The sequence below is a fragment of the Lutjanus erythropterus genome, chromosome 4, assembly GCF_056507025.1.
Source record: "Lutjanus erythropterus isolate fLutEry1 chromosome 4, fLutEry1.hap2, whole genome shotgun sequence".
NCBI classification, from domain to species: domain Eukaryota; kingdom Metazoa; phylum Chordata; class Actinopteri; order Lutjaniformes; family Lutjanidae; genus Lutjanus; species Lutjanus erythropterus.
The window spans coordinates 47,631,048-47,652,474 of record NC_139320.1 but is presented as its reverse complement, the minus strand read 5'-3'; the positions used below and the strand labels follow the sequence as shown (position 1 = coordinate 47,652,474).

The 21,427-nt window shown below is 42.0% G+C and overlaps 1 protein-coding gene across 2 annotated transcripts; it reads left to right on the top strand.

Moving 5' to 3' along the window:
• Positions 1-282: 282 nt before the first annotated feature.
• prpf8 (pre-mRNA processing factor 8) lies at positions 283-20,958 on the top strand. Of its 2 annotated transcripts, none has more exons than XM_084718171.1 (43): positions 283-512; positions 1,714-1,834; positions 1,953-2,121; positions 2,297-2,461; positions 2,574-2,792; positions 2,880-3,092; positions 3,343-3,468; positions 3,645-3,750; positions 4,115-4,305; positions 4,449-4,568; positions 4,687-4,876; positions 5,100-5,219; positions 5,615-5,749; positions 5,882-6,011; positions 6,121-6,317; positions 6,766-6,972; positions 7,662-7,825; positions 7,947-8,073; positions 8,758-8,950; positions 9,136-9,323; positions 9,505-9,743; positions 9,901-10,047; positions 10,173-10,383; positions 11,359-11,475; positions 11,599-11,846; positions 11,937-12,116; positions 12,255-12,390; positions 12,720-12,889; positions 13,173-13,302; positions 13,421-13,567; positions 13,720-13,880; positions 14,078-14,269; positions 14,767-15,004; positions 15,159-15,287; positions 15,500-15,613; positions 15,735-15,908; positions 16,754-16,947; positions 17,076-17,315; positions 17,493-17,634; positions 18,420-18,560; positions 18,705-18,844; positions 19,035-19,237; positions 20,342-20,958. In XM_084718171.1, exons 2-43 carry the CDS (start codon positions 1,726-1,728, stop codon positions 20,494-20,496), a joined length of 7,017 nt encoding a protein of 2,338 aa, XP_084574297.1. In that variant the 5' UTR covers positions 283-512; positions 1,714-1,725; the 3' UTR covers positions 20,497-20,958. The 2 variants fall into 2 exon arrangements, with proteins under 2 accessions (XP_084574297.1, XP_084574296.1); XM_084718170.1 differs by having other exon boundaries at positions 283-520.
• Positions 20,959-21,427: the final 469 nt, after the last annotated feature.

Sequence of the window (21,427 nt, the reverse complement as noted above, 5' to 3'; positions counted from 1 at the left end):
CTCATAGCATTTCGTTATCTCAGATTAACTAAGCGTCAGTGACTTATTAAAGCCTCATTCTTTATCTGTATTTATGTTGAAAAATCTCCCCAAAACAACATTGACAACAAAGTTCAAGATCCCTCGACTCGTATGCTTAAAGTTTGCTGTTGAAAACCTATATGTTACACGCCAACACAACAGGGGGCGGTAGTGTACCGGAAGCGGAAATATCCGGGTATTTGCAAACTTACGCCTGTCCAACGTTTGCGTATTTTTCGACGTAGAGGCCTGGCTGTTTAGTGGTAAAAGGACTTGAATCGGGCGTAGGGATCGTCTGTGATTCCCACTGAGCTGCGCTCATCGTGTGGCCGCCGTCGTTCATCGTGCGTGATGCAGTTTCATGAAGACAAATCAACACAACAGTGAAGCAGAAAAAGGACAATACAGCCTGGACAGAGAAATGCTGTGATAGCTTACTGAGTGTGGAACAAAGCTGTCTTCAACGTTAACAGATTACACCGGGAGTGAAGGTAGCGAGGTGCGTGGTGTTGCAAGCATTTTCGTTTTTTTGTTAGCTTACTGAACCTGTAGTTGTTAGCCGCTATGCTAGTTTTAGCATTTGGCTCGTTTACCGCTTCATTCTCGCTTGGCCTTGTTAACAGCTACAGGCGCGAGCTCGACATTAAGTTTCGCAAACTCGATGTGAAACTTATGGTAAAATATGCATTATTTGTGTTTTGAACTATGAAGTTTACTGAACATTTAATGAGGCGTGTTTCAGTCGGTCGTAACGTTAAGGTACAGCTCGTACCGCACGGGAAACCATGTTGTTAAGCTAACTAGCTAACTGCTAGTAAACTTTCGATATGTTAACACTACTGTGCCAAGTTAATGTGCAATAATTATGTTTTTGTAGTGCATAGAGACGAATGCAAGTTTGTGTCGATTCGAGTGCATTAATTTCAATTCAATCTAAAACTTTGCTTGGTTTGTATAGTTTAAATGTGCGTAAATGTAACATCAACGAATAATTGGAGTCTCTGAGAACTCTGAGACATGTAATCTAAACGCACACCACCTAATCAGGTTTAGTGTTGATTGGAAGCGTTTGCTTTTTTTTGTTGTATTCAAGTCTAATCAACTTTATTCATAGAGCGAGCTTGAAAAGAAATGTTGGTTAAATTCTTTACTAAGACACTGAAGAATTAAACGCAGAGAAGAACAAATAAAAACACAAGTACCATCAGGTAGAGCTATAGACATAAACTATTAAAAGCGTAGAATGTCTTGTTAAAATCATAACATTGTCAGCAGAATACATTATTAACAATAAAAAACAAGATTTTGGTCAGGCATGTCTTTATGAGGACTGAGAGACAAAAAGAGATGGATCTTTAGATGGGATTTAAAGGTGTCAAGGAAGCGGGAATAGCTAATTGTTACAAGTACACTATTCGACAGTTTAGGCCAACATCTGAAAATGCTTAATCAGCTGTGTGGGATTGCCTGAGACGTACCCTTGCATTGCTTTAAAACCAATAAAAGAAGCTTAAAACCAGTTTTGTTCCTCTTTGGTAACCATCGAGCAGATGCCAGTATGCAGGTAGATATGGTCTCCTGGTACCACTGAGGAGTCTTGCTGCCTTGTTTTGAATACACTGCAGGCAAGATAGGACTGACTTAAAGTTGAAGCTTGATAATGTTCAGTCAACATAATTTCTTTCTTTTCAGTGGTGAGGCACCATGGCAGCTACCTTCCCCTACAGAGGGGTCCCTGCAGGGATGCCTCCAGGTGTACCACCTCCTGCGCCCGTCCCAGACTACATGTCTGAGGAAAAGCTGCAAGAGAAAGGTATGTTGTCTTTCACTCAGTGTTCTACATTCACAGTGTTACTAAAATGTAAGTGTTATATCATGAATGGACATGATTAATTTTGTCATTATGTATGAAATGTTTTCCCACTCAACAGCAAGAAAATGGCAGCAACTGCAGGCTAAGCGCTACTCGGAGAAGAGAAAGTTTGGCTTTGTCGATGCTCAGAAGGAAGACATGCCACCTGAGCATGTCCGCAAGATCATCAGGGACCATGGAGACATGACCAATAGAAAGTTTCGCCATGACAAGAGGGTGTACCTTGGGTAAATATTAATCATACAGTTATACATACTCTAGGTATAATGTAATTTGCATATACAAACTGTTTTCCTTTGTGCATAATTTCTTATTTAAAAAATAATAACTTCTACTTGTTTGTTCGTAAATATCTGCCACCATTGTTGTAGCTCATTCTGTATCTCTCTGTTAATTGAACAGTGCCCTCAAGTACATGCCCCACGCTGTGCTGAAGCTGCTGGAAAACATGCCCATGCCCTGGGAACAGATCAGAGATGTGCCCGTCCTCTACCACATCACTGGAGCCATTTCCTTCGTCAATGAGATACCCTGGGTCATAGAGCCAGTCTACATTGCACAGTGGGGGTAAGAAAGAGTGCGATCTTTGTTGGTGTGGCATGCACATGTACATCAATTGCATTGTAGCCTGTATTTGTAAATTATTTATAATCTTTGGTATCCCTTGTCCTTCTCTCAGCACCATGTGGATCATGATGCGTCGTGAGAAGCGTGATCGTCGGCACTTCAAGAGGATGCGCTTTCCACCTTTTGATGATGAGGAGCCGCCGTTGGACTACGCCGACAACATCCTTGATGTGGAGCCGCTGGAGGCCATCCAGATGGAGCTGGACCCTGAGGAGGACTCGTCATGCGTGGAGTGGTTCTATGAGCACCAGCCTCTCAAAGATACTGCCAAGTAAGCCGCCACATCACTCTCTGATGACAGACATTTTACGTTTATATAATCAGCTGATCAAACAGTAATTCATTCATTCATTTTCAGATTTGTGAACGGCACCACCTACCGTCGCTGGCAGTTCACACTGCCCATGATGTCCACCCTCTACCGCCTGGCCAATCAGCTGTTGACAGACTTGGTGGATTTCAATTACTTTTACCTGTTTGACCTCAAGGCCTTCTTCACTTCCAAGGCCTTAAACATGGCCATCCCAGGAGGACCGAAGTTTGAGCCACTGGTCAGGGACATCAACCTCCAGTAAGTACTTGAATTATAAACCTGCAGGCTTTACACTGGTCATTTTAGTAGATTCTGGAGGCCTCATGGCAGCAACACCACATACATACTCATAAATGTAAACATGTTTGTAAGACTTGTCCTTATTTTACGTTGATAACGTGTTTGTTGGACGTTTGATTGGAAGTCCTGTTTGACCTGAACAAAACATTGAGGATGAGCAGATGCTGGATGATTTGTGCTGCAGCTGACTGTTCTGTTTCTCCTGCAGGGATGAAGACTGGAACGAGTTCAACGACATCAACAAGATCATCATCAGACAGCCAATCAGGACAGAGTACAAAATCGCCTTCCCCTACCTGTACAACAACTTGCCGCACCACGTTCACCTCACCTGGTAGGAAATGAATTGATGACTTATTTCTTAAAGTTGCAGTTCATAATTCAAATGGAAAAATATCCCAGTGTAACGCATGAACCTTTTTTTTCCTTCATTCCTGTACTGAATTATCTATAATATTTTTCACATTGACTGAAAGCATTGAGTAGATACTGATGACTGAACCCCTGCAGGTATCACACACCAAACGTGGTGTTTATCAAGACAGAGGATCCAGATCTCCCAGCATTCTACTTTGACCCGTTGATCAACCCCATTTCACACAGACATTCTGTCAAGGTAAGTGTGGGTGATTGTGACTGATTATTTATCTTTGGCAGAAAAGATGAATGTAATTCCCTCACAATAAATCATGTAAAGTCCTCTTACAAAGGCGCACTTGCATTGGTCTGCTTGTCTGTGCGTAAGAACTGGAGGAATATGAAAATGAAAGGTGACTCTTGTTTTTTTTCACTGACTGCAGCTGCAGTTGGCCCTTCACCTTTCTGACATCGCTTCAAAATATTCAAAGTTTAGACTTAAAATTGATTTTCGGTAAACCTCCCGTGGAAGTGAAAATGAAAGAGATCCATTTTCGTAACAATTAACTGTTCTATTTGCAGGTCAACTCATTTTAAAATTCTTACTTTAATTTCCTGTTCAGAGTCAAGAGCCTCTGCCTGATGACGACGAGGAGTTTGAGCTTCCTGAGTATGTGGAGCCCTTCCTCAAGGAGACCCCACTCTACACAGACAACACAGCCAATGGCATTGCTCTGCTGTGGGCACCGAGACCCTTCAACTTGCGGTCTGGACGCACAAGACGTGCCATTGATATCCCCTTGATCAAGAACTGGTGAGCAAACTACCAACATATTTCAACAATGACTTACTTAAAACAAACGTGTCTGCTGTGTCTGTAGTTTTATTTTGTTTGTCGTGCAGATATGAAATAATTTTTGAGAAACTTTAAACATCAGGTGTTAAATGTTTCCACAGGTACCGGGAGCACTGCCCTGCAGGACAGCCAGTGAAAGTGCGTGTGTCATACCAGAAACTGCTCAAGTACTATGTGCTCAATGCTCTCAAACACAGACCACCCAAGGCCCAGAAGAAGAGGTGAGCATCACGAGACCCTTGATTTTGATTTCCTCTTAACCCATCTTTCTAATTGAAACTGTCTTTTTGCTCATCCGTCGGGTCTTAATATAAAGATTTTCTGTCTGTTTTTGTTCAGGTATCTGTTCCGCTCCTTCAAGGCCACCAAGTTCTTTCAGTCCACCAAGCTGGACTGGGTGGAGGTTGGTCTGCAGGTCTGCAGACAGGGCTACAACATGCTCAATCTGCTCATCCACCGTAAAAATCTCAATTACCTGCATCTGGACTACAACTTCAACCTGAAGCCTGTCAAGACACTGACCACAAAGGTAAACTCTCCTGGACAGATCCACCTGTTTTACTTCTTTTGACATTGTATCGAGCTTTAATGTTTCTTTGACTTCAAAATATTCATATTATCCTTTTGTTGAAGGTTTAATACACAAAAAAATAGAATCTGGAATTCCAAATTTAGTTAATTCACATTTTCTGATAAGATAAAATCATAGTTTTTACTTGATCTACAACTGTGTTCCTGTTTCTGCCCCCCAGGAAAGAAAGAAGTCCCGATTCGGCAATGCCTTCCATCTGTGCAGAGAGGTGCTGCGTCTGAGCAAGCTGGTGGTGGACAGCCACGTGCAGTACAGACTGGGAAATGTTGATGCTTTCCAGGTGAGTTCAGCAACAAATTCTGCTCAGCATGTCCATTCTGTGTCTGAGCTGCACCTGCATTCTTCTTTTTCATCTAGATGTGGATTAATTTCATTAACTTTACTGAGTGGGTAAATAGAGCCACAGTGAAAGGGCCATTCCACCATTATTTAGAACAAAGTTTTACAGAGAACTAACACAGCTTAACTACTTGCAATGTAAGACACAAGGATTTACTTCAAGGACATTTTGAGGAAGATTTCACTTCTGTAAAGTTGCCCCTTTGCTGTTCCTGAGAAAGTGCCTTCAGTTTTTTGTTTTGGTTTTAATGGTGGTGGTGTTGGAAATGGTCATTAAGATTATTTTACAGTGTTTTCACACTTAACTAATCACAGAATTTCACCTCTGTATTGTAGCTGGCTGACGGCCTTCAGTACATCTTCGCTCACGTGGGTCAGCTGACAGGCATGTACCGCTACAAGTACAAACTGATGAGACAAATCCGGATGTGCAAAGATCTGAAGCATCTCATCTACTACCGGTTCAACACTGTAAGTTAACACAGCAGTTTATAAATCTTCCATCTGCGTTTATATTGAAGATGTTAAGTTCAGTTGCTGTATGAAAGATCTGTCACCCATATGGTAACAAAAGATTTTTCCTTGTTTTTGTTCTGTTTTCAGGGTCCTGTGGGCAAGGGTCCTGGTTGTGGCTTCTGGGCTCCCGGCTGGAGAGTGTGGCTGTTCTTCATGAGGGGGATCACACCACTGTTGGAGAGGTGGCTGGGAAATCTGCTGGCCAGGCAGTTTGAAGGTATGCATACGCACCTTTAGATTTTTGTGGTGACCACTGCCATTTTAGCAACAAAGTGGTATGATGCGTCAGCAGGAACTATAACAACTGTTTTTGGTTTCCCCAACAGGACGTCACTCCAAGGGCGTTGCCAAGACAGTAACCAAGCAGCGTGTGGAGTCTCACTTTGACCTGGAGCTGCGTGCTGCTGTGATGCACGACATCTTGGACATGATGCCAGAGGGTATCAAACAGAACAAGGCCAGAACCATCCTGCAGCACCTCAGTGAATCCTGGAGGTGCTGGAAGGCCAACATCCCCTGGAAGGTTGGTGCATCACAGAGATCACTTTTATTATGACAGAGTACCATGTAGCAGAGTGAACGGTCTGTTATTAAAAGACGAGAATTATTCACAGACTCGTTAAAGCCCAGCTACATTTGAATTTAGGATATGTCAAATAAAATATCAAGTAGCTAGAGTCAGTTCAATGTCACTTAGCCTGCTTAACCTTTAAGTTCATAATCTGGTTTGGATTTTTTTGCCTTGCACTTTTTGATTCAGATGATGTAGATATAGGAGGCTGCTTACCCTGAGGTCTTGACATATGCATTAGTTGTGATCAGAAATGTTCATGACAATATTTTCCTTAATTTAAAGCCCATAACCATTTTTATAATGCCACAAATTGACAACGAGGAGATAAAACAAGCAAAAAAACTTGGCATAATAATGTTTGCAATTTCTTTTTTTTTTGTTTTTTCCTCATTTCCAGGTGCCAGGCCTGCCCACTCCCATTGAGAACATGATCCTGCGCTACGTGAAGGCTAAGGCTGACTGGTGGACCAACACTGCTCACTACAACCGTGAGCGAATCCGCCGTGGAGCCACTGTGGACAAGACGGTGTGCAAGAAGAACCTGGGGAGACTGACTCGTCTGTACCTGAAAGCTGAGCAGGAGAGACAGCACAACTACCTGAAGGTAACACACAGAAAAAAGCTTGACAAGAAAATATTACAAATACAATTTTCATTGAATAAAAAACTGTATTTATGAACTTTTGTTTTGATTAGTTATATTTCAGTGCTCTTTAGTCAGTGACCTAAAAGGATGGACCTGTTTTAGTTTTTATACAATTCTGTAGTGTCAAAATGCCATTTTCCTCAGCCCTCCTAAAAACAGTTTCCCACATGAGCAGATGCAGTTTTCTGCATGATGACATTGTTACATATAAACTCCCTAGTTGGTGGCAGGGGAGGCCATCAGTTCTCTAACGTGCATTACTGCTTTTTGCTGGTGGCTAAGTGGGAATTTCTTCTTGAAAAACCTGGAAAAAGAAAATTGTAATTCACTGAAAACAATTCCAAGTGAAGTTTTGAACAAAATCCTCTTACAAAGGCGCACTTGCATTGGTCTGCTTGCCTGTGCGTAAGAACTGGAGGAATATTAAAATGAATGGTGGCTTTTTTCTCACTGGCTGCAGCTGCAGTTGGCCCCTCACCAGTCAGATATTGTTTCTAATAGTTTCTACTGTGATTATACTGTCTTAACTTCACTGTTTCAATTGCCCATGTCTGTATTTGCTAATAACTACTGAATATATGAACACTAAATTCTAAAAGTTAGTGCCATTGCATCTCTACATTTAAGTGAATATGTTCTGCCTACAGGATGGTCCCTACATCACAGCTGAGGAGGCTGTAGCTATCTACACCACCACTGTTCACTGGCTGGAGAGTCGGCGGTTCTCTCCCATCCCTTTCCCTCCACTGTCCTACAAACATGACACCAAGCTGCTGATCCTGGCCTTGGAGAGGCTCAAGGAGGCGTACAGGTAAACACAGTTTCAGCATGACTACAGCTGGATCTGCAAATGTTTATTCACGCCAAGCAACAACGCTACTGCCAGAATATTCTTTTTCCACATCGTAAGTTTGTGTATCTGTGTCTCCCAGTGTGAAGTCTCGTCTGAACCAGAGTCAGAGGGAGGAGCTGGGGCTGATCGAGCAGGCGTACGATAATCCTCACGAGGCCTTGTCCAGGATCAAACGTCACCTGCTCACCCAGAGAGCCTTCAAAGAGGTCAGCACCAAGACCTGCTGATAATGTTTTTGAACATTTCATCCACAGTTAAACAGTGCAGTCTGTGCTACCTAGCATTGAATGGTATTTTAATGCTTGATTGAAAGTATTGGTTAAAAATACATTTCTCTTATATATTGATTTGGTCAGTTTACAAATATATGCAAACCAAAGTTATAAGGAAGAAATGTTACATAATATTTCTTGTCCTTGAAGCTTCGTAATGTCAACAGTAGAGTTTTGTAAACCACTGCAGGAAATGTTAAGCTGACCATCATAGCCTTGAATTTCTTGACTGTTGCACAAGAGCAACCAGCTATTTTGATAATTGTCTTGAGCTGTCCAAGTCCAAATTCTGTGATTCTAGCGTCTTAAATATAATTATTTTCTGCATTCTTTACTCATCTTCTGACAGTAAACTGGGTTTACTTTTGGCATTTCTGTGGGTTTTACATAAAATAAGACATTTGAAGATGTCACCTTAGGCTTTTGGAACTACTGATCAACAATGCCCTTTTTTTTAATTGATGGATTTAACAACTAATTGATCTACTAAAAATAATCAACAGATTAATCAACAGTGAAAGGAATTGTTAGTTGCAGCCTTATATTGCAATTGTAAAATTATTTCTTAGCCATCATATTTGGTTCCTGTCGGACTCAAAAGAACTTGTTCTTTTGCAGGTGGGTATCGAGTTCATGGACTTGTACAGTCATCTGGTGCCCGTGTACGATGTCGAGCCCCTGGAGAAGATCACTGATGCCTACCTGGACCAGTACCTGTGGTACGAGGCAGACAAGAGACGCCTCTTCCCACCTTGGATCAAACCTGCTGACACTGAACCACCACCGCTGCTGGTCTACAAGTGGTGCCAAGGTCAGCTTCTGCTCAGGCTTGTTGTGACGAAAACAAACCAATGATTATATCCCGTAATACCTCAATGTGCCTTTAGGTGGTGTTAAACTTCTGCTGATAACATGCATCCCATCTGATAACTCCTGTTATGTTATGTAGACCAAAAGTCAGGCCGCATCTGAAGGCTTTTTGTTCTTTCTCCTCAGGCATCAACAACCTGCAGGACGTGTGGGAGACCGGGGAGGGAGAGTGCAACGTGATGCTGGAGTCCCGCTATGAGAAGATGTACGAGAAGATTGATCTAACGCTGCTCAACAGGCTGCTGCGTCTTATTGTTGATCACAACATCGCTGATTACATGACAGCCAAGAACAACGTGGTCATCAACTACAAGGTGAACAAACTCAGTTATTTAAGATGTGATTTTATAATATTTATACACGACTCCTTAGAAATCTCATGTAAGTCATCTCTACTTCTTGATTTTACCTAACATTGAGAACTCACTTCCCATTTTAGTGCAGTCAAGTTTTAAATGACATTTCATCTGAATGTTCCTCTTTGTTTTTATTTAGGATATGAACCACACCAACTCCTACGGCATCATCAGGGGGCTCCAGTTTGCCTCCTTCATCGTACAGTACTACGGCCTGGTGATGGACCTGCTGGTGCTGGGCCTGCACCGCGCCAGCGAGATGGCCGGCCCACCTCAGATGCCCAATGACTTCCTCAGTTTCCAGGACACAGCCACGGAGAGCGCCCACCCAATCCGACTGTACTGCCGCTACATCGACCGCATCCACATCTTCTTCAGGTGGGATTGAGTCACACATAATAAATGAGTGACGCTGAGTTTTACAAACTGCATTACATAAATCTTGGATACACACTTATGCCTCTTCCTTGTACGGTGTAGATTTGTGAACAACGTTTTTGCAGATGAATTGTAACCTTTTTCATGCATCGACCAGGTTCTCTGCTGACGAGGCCAGGGATCTGATCCAGAGGTACCTGACAGAGCACCCAGACCCCAACAATGAGAACATTGTGGGTTATAACAACAAGAAGTGCTGGCCCCGCGATGCTCGTATGAGACTGATGAAGCATGACGTCAACCTGTGAGTCCACCTCAAGATTTTGACTCTGAAACCAGTAGTTTATTGTGTTATTAAATCATATTTTATGTGCAACGTCATTGTTTGGAATCAAACAGCCACAACTTTTCTAATCTTATTCTTCCCAGTGGACGTGCTGTATTCTGGGACATCAAGAACCGCCTGCCCAGATCAGTGACCACAGTCCAGTGGGAGAACAGCTTCGTCTCCGTCTACAGCAAAGACAACCCCAACCTGCTCTTCAACATGTGTGGCTTTGAGTGCCGCATCTTGCCAAAGTGCCGCACCAGCTATGAGGAGTTCACTCACAAGGACGGAGTGTGGAACCTGCAGAATGAGGTGAGGAACTGATGCCAGAAATTAGAAACTGTAATGCTAACAATGTCCCTGTTGACAGTTTGAGACAACAATGTTGTTCAGACAAGTAATATTAGTTTTGTGGCTTACTACAATACTGATAATTCATTTATTACAAGTGCTATTGGGGATGTGCCAGTACTCTTCTATGAGCAAATTCCATATGAAGTTTTGAACAAAGTCCTCTTATAAAGGCGCACTTGCATTGTTCTGCCTGCCTGTGCGTAAGAACTGGAGGAATATTAAAATGAATTGTGGCTCTTTTATCACTGGCTGCAGCTGCAGTTGGTCTGTCACCTTTCAGATAGTTTCTACTATGATAATACTGTTCTAACTATGGTTGTGCTGATCTGATACACAGCATCAGTATCAGTCTGATCCTGGCCAAAATCAATTGATTATATATCAAGAGAAGAAAAACAATGACCTGAGACAACCCATTTGACAACCCATTGAGCGACATGTTGTAAAAAGGTTTGTCTTAAGTAACACAGATGAGCAGCATGTGTCACGGGAACACTGGTGAAACCTCTCGGTAGTGCTGCCATCAGCTGAGTGGAGTTGCTCAAGGAAGAAAAAAGCAAAACCGCAATAGTGAATTTTATGCGTATTTAATTTAATCAAAACTGCTGCTCAAAGTTCTTTGTGTGTGAACAAAGTTTTAACTAAAAAGAAGCAGCAGCGTTGCATTAGTGAGTCACACTTGCGGCTGTATTTCTTCCTTCATCGGAGTAGAATGTAAGTTTCACAGTTTGATGTTTTTCTGATGGGTAGGTTAATCAAAGTGCATTTGGACAAATGTATTATTAAGAGCTTAATTAAGAGAAGGAAAAAGACGTTCGGCGGATGCTCAAGGGTGTGGTTGGCATCAGACATATTGAGCCAGTCGTAACCGCTGCCTTTCTTTAAATGTTCACATTCTTGTTTTAAGTACTCCTCTTGTGTTTGCATGTGCAGGTAACCAAAGAGAGGACAGCACAGTGTTTCTTGCGTGTGGATGATGAATCGATGCAGCGCTTCCACAACAGAGTGCGTCAGATCCTGATGGCCTCTGGATCCACCACATTCACCAAGGTCAGCAGACAACCCTTCTCCTGAAACACTACAGCTGTAGCATGAATTTTTAAACAATGAAAAGTACTAATGAGAATAATAACTTCATCAGAATATTTCACTATGTCCCGTCTTAACCCCCAGATTGTGAACAAGTGGAACACGGCGCTGATCGGTCTGATGACGTACTTCCGTGAGGCCGTTGTCAACACCCAGGAGCTCCTGGACCTGCTGGTGAAGTGCGAGAACAAGATCCAGACCCGTATCAAGATCGGCCTGAACTCCAAAATGCCGAGCCGTTTCCCCCCTGTTGTCTTCTACACTCCCAAAGAGCTGGGCGGCCTCGGCATGCTGTCCATGGGCCACGTGCTGATTCCACAGTCCGACCTGCGGTGAGTCAGCGTGCAGGCTGGTTGTTGTCGCAGTCTCTGCAGTAAATTCATTTAGAAAACTGGGCTTAAATTCTTCTCCCTCTCCACCAGGTGGTCCAAGCAGACGGATGTGGGTATCACCCACTTCAGGTCTGGAATGAGCCACGAGGAAGACCAGCTGATTCCTAACCTGTATCGTTACATTCAGCCATGGGAGAGCGAGTTCATCGACTCACAGAGAGTTTGGGCCGAGTATGCCCTCAAAAGACAGGAGGCCATCGCCCAGAACAGGTATTTCCTTATTTAGATAACACAGTGTTGGAGACATGTAGAAAGAACTCGGACTCATATGACCTGCCATTCAAGTATTTGTTTTAACAAGTGGTGAAATTAGACAAAGCAAATAATAGTGTCTTTTCTGTGTTTCAGGCGGCTGACCCTGGAGGATCTGGAGGACTCATGGGACAGAGGAATCCCTCGTATCAACACGCTTTTCCAGAAGGACAGACACACACTGGCATATGACAAAGGCTGGAGAGTCAGGACAGATTTCAAACAATACCAGGTATGATGAAGACACTGTTAATATGATGATGACCAAAAGTATATTGAAATTATACTATATATATGTTATATATACTATATTATATTATTGTTATTATAAACTTTATTTACATTGCACCTTTCAAACCCAGAGTTACAGGGTGCTTCACAAAATAAAGATACAAAGAAATGAAACCACAATTTCAGAGCACATCATACACAGAATACACAATAAATATGGATAGAAAAACAAGATATAAGAACATGTGAAATTGTGTATTGCACATGTATTATAATAATGTGCACCAGCATGCATATATCTATTAATGTCTCTGTCTGGATTGAATGCAGGTGCTGAAGCAGAATCCGTTCTGGTGGACCCACCAGAGGCACGATGGCAAACTGTGGAACCTGAACAACTACCGCACAGACATGATCCAGGCTCTGGGCGGTGTGGAGGGCATCCTGGAGCACACACTCTTCAAAGGCACTTACTTCCCCACTTGGGAGGGTCTCTTCTGGTGAGAGCACTTTGACACTAAGAGTGCTTCTAATGCATTTTGAGAGTTTGATTATTGTAGGGCTCAAACACTCAAAGAAGAAAAAGTACTTCAGCCATATCCTGCTCACCTTAGCTGCTTAATGGGGAAAAAATGACACAACCAAAACACTTATACACTTTGGTTTCTGTTTTCCTGTCTTAGGTTGTATTTACATTGGAACTTCTTTTTCAAGTTCTGGATTTGTTTTACATGTTAATTCCCTCATTTAAAAGCATCAATTGTTTCAATTTCTGTACTTTAGGGAAAAGGCCAGTGGCTTTGAGGAGTCCATGAAGTGGAAGAAGCTGACCAACGCACAGAGGTCCGGTCTGAACCAAATCCCCAACCGTCGCTTCACACTTTGGTGGTCACCCACCATCAACAGAGCCAACGTCAGTACAACCAACATTTGTAACTATATCTCTGCCCAGTTGATGTTTTTATTCCTGTAGAAAAAGTAAAGAATGAACTCTTTAAAGGGATACATTTTCCTTACTCCCTTGTCTTTAGGTGTACGTGGGTTTCCAGGTGCAGCTTGACCTGACTGGAATCTTCATGCATGGCAAGATCCCCACACTGAAGATCTCCCTCATTCAGATCTTCAGGGCTCACTTGTGGCAGAAGATTCATGAGAGCATTGTCATGGATCTCTGTCAGGTAGGGGTTTTTTTTAACCTCATTAAGGACTAGCTTTTTACTCTGCGTAACAGCAAAAATAAAGCAAGCTTAAGTTTGTTTTTTGAATCGCTTTATACATCTTTTATTGTTGACTTGAGCCTCCCATATTAACTGAGTTTTTTTGGCTTCAGGTGTTTGATCAGGAGCTGGATGCTCTTGAGATTGAGACGGTGCAGAAGGAGACCATCCACCCCAGGAAGTCATACAAGATGAACTCATCGTGTGCAGACATCCTCCTCTTTGCATCATACAAGTGGAACGTCTCTCGACCATCTCTGCTGGCTGACTCCAAGTAAGACTTTTGAAACTATATTTACATGACTCTGTATTTTCAGATTCAGAAAAAAATGTCACTGAATTAATTTAAGTTACACTATGTACTCTGAATACTAGAATAGGTTTTGTAAACTGTCACCATGGAAGCGTTTTAAAGTTGTTGTTTTTTTAATCTAGTCTTCTATGAATTAAAATGTGCACCTCCTCTTACAGGGACGTGATGGACAGCACCACCACACAGAAGTACTGGATTGACATTCAGCTGCGTTGGGGTGACTACGACTCGCATGACATCGAGCGTTACGCCAGGGCCAAGTTCCTGGACTACACCACTGACAACATGAGTATCTACCCCTCCCCCACCGGGGTGCTCATTGCCATCGACCTGGCTTACAACCTCCACAGGTTAGAATTGTTATAAGCATGGATACATGACCAGTATGATGGCAGATAACAGCTGATTCATCAGAAAGAGAAACGCATGAACAGGGTTCCACATAATTCAATAATCTAGTTAAGCTTAACTGTTAACAAAGTGGCACTGATTGGGGATTGTAAAAGGCAAAGCAGTGTATTCTTCCTGATTTAATGTGAGCCTCAGTGTATTGCAGGTGTGTAGTTAAAATTAACTAGGAAATTATCAGACAAATACTTGACATCATTGCCTGGATTTTGACATCCCCTTGTTGATGTCAACATGTATGCTCTGCAGTAGCCTTTGAAGTCTTCACACTAGCTTCCCAACTTGTTCTACATGAACATAACTGCCTGCAACAGTCACACCAGCTTAAATGATTTTCCACTCTGACCAGTGTTTTTCTCAGAACAGAGAAAATATTGATTGGTGGAAAAAAACAGCTCAACTAGGTATTTAACTCATTTAACTTCTATCATTCCCACAGTGGCTACGGTAACTGGTTCCCTGGAAGCAAGCCTCTGATCCAGCAGGCCATGGCCAAGATCATGAAGGCCAACCCTGCCCTGTATGTGCTCAGGGAACGCATCCGCAAAGGTCTGCAGCTGTACTCGTCCGAGCCCACTGAGCCCTACCTGTCCTCACAGAACTACGGTGAACTCTTCTCCAACCAGATCATCTGGTTTGTAGACGACACCAATGTGTACAGAGTCACCATCCACAAGGTGAGGGCTGACCTCCAATACTGCACAATTTGTTTTAGAATGACTGCTTCTTAATGTTGTAAATAAAATGTATGAATATGCTGCTGGTGCATAGGAATATCAAAGAAGTGATCCTTTGATTTAAATCACACGTATTCTTCGTCCATCTCAACAGACATTTGAGGGTAACTTGACCACGAAGCCCATCAATGGAGCCATTTTCATATTTAACCCCAGGACTGGCCAGCTCTTCCTCAAGATCATCCACACATCTGTGTGGGCTGGTCAGAAACGTCTGGGACAGGTATGTTTTTTTTTATAATCACAAACTCTTTACTCTATTTTTTTCTTTTGATTCATTCTTTTACTTCTGTTGTGTTGAGTGATTTGAAGCCTCATTTATTTTAAGTACAAATAAATAACCTCCTGCCCCTTTGATGGGACTGTATAGATATTTGTCAAACCCTGAAGTTTTTTGTGCCGTCCTGAGTGTTTATTCATGCTTTATTTCTGTAGCTGGCCAAATGGAAGACAGCTGAAGAAGTGGCTGCCCTGATTCGCTCCCTCCCTGTGGAGGAGCAGCCGAAACAGATCATCGTCACCAGGAAAGGCATGTTGGACCCTCTGGAGGTGAGACTCTTAATGCTAGTTACTGCTATGATAATTACAAGCCTTAAATGATTGATTTCCAGAAGTTGGGTACACAGTCCAAATGCTTTCCAGTTCTGATGCCATTGTTCTCTCTGTGCAGGTCCACTTGCTCGACTTCCCCAACATCGTGATCAAAGGTTCTGAGTTGCAGCTGCCCTTCCAGGCCTGTCTGAAGGTGGAGAAGTTTGGAGACCTGATCCTGAAGGCGACAGAGCCTCAGATGGTGCTGTTCAACCTGTATGACGATTGGCTCAAGACAATCTCGTCTTACACAGTGAGTTTCATTCTACAGATCAGAATAACGTGGATCGTATTAAAGCCTCTGGAAATTTGGCTTGAAATAGAGCCAGTGTAATGCACAAATGATATCAAAAGTTGACAAAGGCAAGATAAAGTTGAGTGTCTCATCAAGCATCTACAAAAGTCTGAGAGAAAATGTTTAACTGGGTGGCTGTGGCTCAGTGGTAGAGTAGGTCATCCACCAATTGGTTTGATCCCAAGCTCCCTCGAGTCCACATGTTGAATTATCCTCAGGCAAAATACCTAAAATTTCTCCCGAATGCATAGCCGTGGGTGTGTCATTGTGTGTGGGTGAGTTAGTTTCTGATGAGTAGTTGGCACCTTGCATCGCAGTCTGTGCCACAGTATAAGAATGTGTGCCTGTGACTGGGTGATTGTGGCATGCAGTGTAAAACACTTTGAGCATTTGATGGACTTGCATTTATATAGCACTTTTCTAGACTTCCAAAGTCTGTTTAGAAGACCTAGTTAAAAAAAAAAAAAAGAAAATTATGCTGTTTAAACCATTTCTCAAGACTTGAGGCACGGCAGATTACGTTTTGACTGACCTCCCAGCAAAAACACATTTGACAAAATCAGTAATTTCACCTCATAGAAAACAGGAGTTGTTGGAGTACCATGACTTTTACGTTAGTTTGAATCCACACTAATGTTTGCTTGCTGTGGATCCAAGGCAGCAGTAATTCCCATGTTCTGTGAGGGGAAAATTACTCATTCCCCCAATTCCCCAACAAAACTTATCAAGGTAAATTTGTTTTTGGTGACATCATGTTATTCCCCCGTGTGAATAGTTTGTTTGGTGATCTGCTCCATCTCTAGGCCTTCTCCCGACTGATCCTGATCCTCAGAGCGCTACACGTCAACAATGACCGCGCCAAGGTGATCCTGAAACCTGACAAGACGACCATCACTGAGCCCCATCACATCTGGCCCACGCTCACCGACGAGGAGTGGATCAAGGTGGAAGTGCAGCTCAAAGATCTCATTCTGGCAGATTATGGCAAAAAGAACAAGTAAGTGTTTATTCATGGGCTGAATATTAGTCTGAAATAAATAAAATGTGTTGCTCTCTGTCACATAATAGAACAAAATAAAGCCAGACCTGTATTCATTAGTCAGTGCTTCCCTTCTCTTCATCCAGTGTGAACGTGGCTTCGCTGACCCAGTCTGAGATCCGTGACATCATCCTGGGTATGGAGATCTCCGCTCCGTCACAGCAGCGCCAGCAAATTGCAGAGATTGAGAAGCAGACCAAAGAGCAGTCGCAGCTCACAGCAACACAGACCCGAACTGTCAACAAGCACGGTGACGAGATCATCACCTCCACCACCTCCAACTATGAGACCCAGACCTTCTCCTCCAAAACCGAGTGGAGAGTCAGGTGTGTTGACTGTTTGACTTTCCATTTCACTCAAGAAGGACTTTAAGATTTAGTTTACGATTCATAAGTTAATGTAAATATCTAGGATTGTTGTAGTAAGAGAGGGATTTGACAGCCACAATTTTTTTGTTTCCATCTGAGTTGACTTTAATGTTCCGTGTTCTTCACCTTCTTCAGGGCGATATCTGCTGCCAACCTCCATCTCCGAACCAACCACATCTACGTGTCATCTGATGACATCAAGGAGACGGGATACACCTACATCCTGCCCAAGAACGTCCTCAAGAAGTTCATCTGCATCTCCGATCTACGAGCACAGGTATGTAGAAGATTCATAGTCAAACTGTTTCTTTTGACTTGTAAATGAAAAAATACTATATTAACTCATACCTGGACATCCCTCATCACTTCTGTTCAGAGTAAAGACACAAACTGTCTCTGTAGATACCAAGGAGGTTCCTGGTGACTAATTTACCTGTTGATTAAAAGGAATTTTTAATCTAAACTAGTCAAGTAGTCTCACAGTTGGAAAAGACTGAGAAAACCGTTCAAATTGAGCACAGTTTATTAATCAGTAAACTTAAACGTTGACTGAAAAAAAAGTGTATTGAGAGTCATTTCAAACCTTAAATCACATTTTCAATAACCAAATCTGGTTTTATATGGTGCTGAAATTTAGGGATTTTTCCTTCTTGGATTAACGTTGCACATAATCCCATGAAGCATAACAGCAGCTCACTACACAATTATCTATTCAGACCGAGCTGCTGGTAAATGATAGCATCGCCAACACTAGCAGCCTGCTCTCCTTGCAGGTTAACATCCACATATACACTGAATATTGTTACACGTTACTCCAGTCGAGTGGTTAGTTTATTCTGACACAGCCTACAACCTTATTTTCATTTTTAAAATCAAAATATTGCTTTTTCATGATGTCCCACCCCAGGTTTTCCTCCTTCCCGGATCAGAACACCCAGCCATTAGCACAGGGATGCATTCATAAAGTATTAATATGTCTGGTGCTGACTTGGCAGGGTAGCATCGTTACATCGTCTAATTGCGCACATCCCTTGAAGATACTGACTGTGTACTGTGTTCCAGATTGCAGGCTACCTGTACGGCACCAGTCCACCAGACAACCCCCAGGTGAAGGAGATCCGTTGTATCGTCATGGTGCCACAGTGGGGGACACACCAGACTGTCCACCTGCCCAACCAGCTCCCTGGTCACGAGTATCTAAAAGTAAGACACATGCATCTTGAGATTTTGTCCCAGCTTGTTCTTATCATTTTCTGATGGCTACTTGTTAGTGGTACTGACTACTTTGTAACAGTTTTAAAGTCATTTTTTGTCCAAGCATTTATCTTCTGCCCTTTCTATAAACAGGAAATGGAACCTCTCGGCTGGATCCATACTCAGCCGAATGAGTCACCCCAGCTGTCCCCGCAGGATGTCACCACCCATGCCAAGATCATGGCTGACAATCCCTCTTGGGATGGAGAAAAGACCATCATCATCACCTGCAGGTAGGTTCTTAACAGTAATACTACATAACAAGTAGAAATTATTCTGGAAAAATGTTTTTGCTACAGGAAATAAAATTAAAAAAACACAAGCATAGTTTAAAAATATGACGTGTTACAGTTAATAACTATGTAGTAAGGTGATGTTTGTCAGTTGAATGTTAAATAAATGCATTTTGCCTCTGGTTTTTAGCTTTACTCCAGGCTCGTGCACGCTTACAGCCTACAAACTAACACCCAGCGGCTACGAGTGGGGTCGGCAGAACACAGACAAGGGCAACAACCCTAAAGGCTACCTGCCATCCCACTATGAAAGGGTGCAGATGCTGCTCTCTGATCGCTTCCTGGGCTTCTTCATGGTGCCTGGACAGGTGTCCTGGAACTACAACTTCATGGGTCAGTAGCTGTTGTTTTTTATTCTTATAGATAGATGAGCTGTAATTTATACTTTTATTTGATGAACTTTGTGTCGTGCTTTTGGACTTTTATATTTTTATAAGATGCACTTTTGTTTTATACTTTTATTAGATTAGCTAAATGATTCTGCTGTAAAACAGGTTGAATCTGCCTCTGTCATATCCTCAATAAGGCTTTTCTTTCCTTTTGTGACAGAAATTGGTGCTATATATTGATATTTTCACTCTGTCCCTGTGTCATTTTGATTGATTTTCCTGTCCAGCTCTGGTTCACGGTTCAATACACAGTATCTTGTTATTTAAATCTTAAAAACAATGGCCTATTAAAAGAATAGTTTGGAATTTTTGGAGTTAGGTTGTGTAAAGTACTTACACATAGTAGGCATATTACCTGTTATTACTTCAGTATAGGATGATAATAAATGAATCTACGCTTATGGACAAAGTGAATTGCAAAACGTATTTTATCCAATTAAAAAAGACAGACCTAAAACAAATATATATCAGTCTAAGTGGACACTATATTTAGAATATTTACACCAAAGTCTTCTGATGGGAAAATGCTGTTATATAAACAAACTGTTGCTGTCTCTCTCACTCAACCACACTTCCTTGGCAAAAGCAGTCATTTTACGTTGTAGAACGGTTGCTGGTCTACCGCTTCCTTTTGTTAGTTTGTTTGTGTTATTGTAGGACTTTGAGGGAATGTTAACTAACCCTTTAAAACCCCGAAGTCACACAATAACACAAACAAACTAACCAACTGAGGCAGCAGTAGACCAGCAACTCTTGCTCTCTGTGAGGTAAAATGACTGTTTTTGCCAATGGAGTCTGGGGAAAATGTTGTATAACAAGTGATATATGGATATACACTGGTGCTCCAGCTGCTTTTCCAAACCGGGCACGTTCCGACCGCCATCTACTATAGGTAACACACTGCCTATGGATAAGTACTTAAAAAAAAATCAAAACTATTCCTTTAAGACAAGGCTGTCATACTTAAGTCATGCACGGTTTAGTGTCCAGCACACTGAGAGTGAGATGTAGACCAATGTAACCATTTTGTTCACTTGTCTTGCTACAGGCGTGCGCCATGACCCCAACATGAAGTACGACCTGCAGCTGGCCAACCCCAAGGAGTTCTACCATGAAGTCCACCGGCCTTCGCACTTCCTAAACTTCGCCTCACTGCAGGAGGGTGAGATCTATAACGCAGACCGTGAGGACATGTACGCCTAAGAGCAGACGCTCTGCACACATTTTGTAGATATCAGTGCAAGGATCATGTGGAGCCAGTCCAGAACAGCCCTGCCCTTGTAATATTTCTATTGAACACATGTAACTGTGATGTCTGGAAATTTTTATGTAAAAGCTTTAGGACATTTTAGGACGTGATAATTTTTTGGATATTTTCTACTAATGTTTTTTTTTTTTCCACTCTGTCTCCTACTTTATTAAAGTAATGCTTCTTCTACAGCTAAGCATAAGTGCAGTTGTGTGTAGTTTTCAGTACACAATATTTCAGTGTAATATTTGATGAATGACATTGTTTAAAAGGCGTGAAGACGTACTTCCCCGTAGGCCTTTGAGAAATGAAACTGAAAGTTGTATTTTCATGCCAGTAATGCCCCGTTACTGTGTTGTACTGTACATCCTTTGACATCGTGGCTTTGGTTTAAATAAAGATCATCTTTTTATAAATATTTGTCATGTAAGTCTGTTATTATATTTTAATAAAACTGTGCAACCACAAGAGAATCATTTAAAACGTCTAAAATCCAACCAGCTGAGGCCTTAAAATGTCTTAAATATGACTTTGATAGGTCTTAAAAATGGATTTGATGTTAACATTACTCAGAAAGTTGGCTTTAACTCACTATTAAATGTGTTTTTGGCTATTGATCATGCTGTAAAAACTACAAAGTGAAACCAGCATTGGACCAATAATCACAAATGCAAACTGCATGTACTTTTTTGCCACTATGGGTACGAAATAGATCTTAAATTTAATCAACAATGGTCTTAATATGTCTTAAATTTGACTTGAAACCTGTGTAAACCCAGATGTAGTATATTTGTTCATTTTGGTTGTTCAGGGGAACTTTTTTTGGCTTGCTTCCCTTTTTGGAGGTCAGCACAGCCCCCAGTAAATCACCCAGCTTGCTTTGGT

Excerpts from the sequence above, each read along its gene's own strand:
- prpf8 (XM_084718171.1), top strand. The coding sequence starts at position 1,726 with ATGGCAGCTACCTTCCCCTACAGAGGGGTCCCTGCAGGGATGCCTCCA. Across the intron at positions 3,751-4,114 it reads CACACAGACATTCTGTCAAG|AGTCAAGAGCCTCTGCCTGA; the intron begins GTAAGTGTGGGT and ends TTTCCTGTTCAG. Across the intron at positions 6,973-7,661 it reads GACAGCACAACTACCTGAAG|GATGGTCCCTACATCACAGC; the intron begins GTAACACACAGA and ends TTCTGCCTACAG.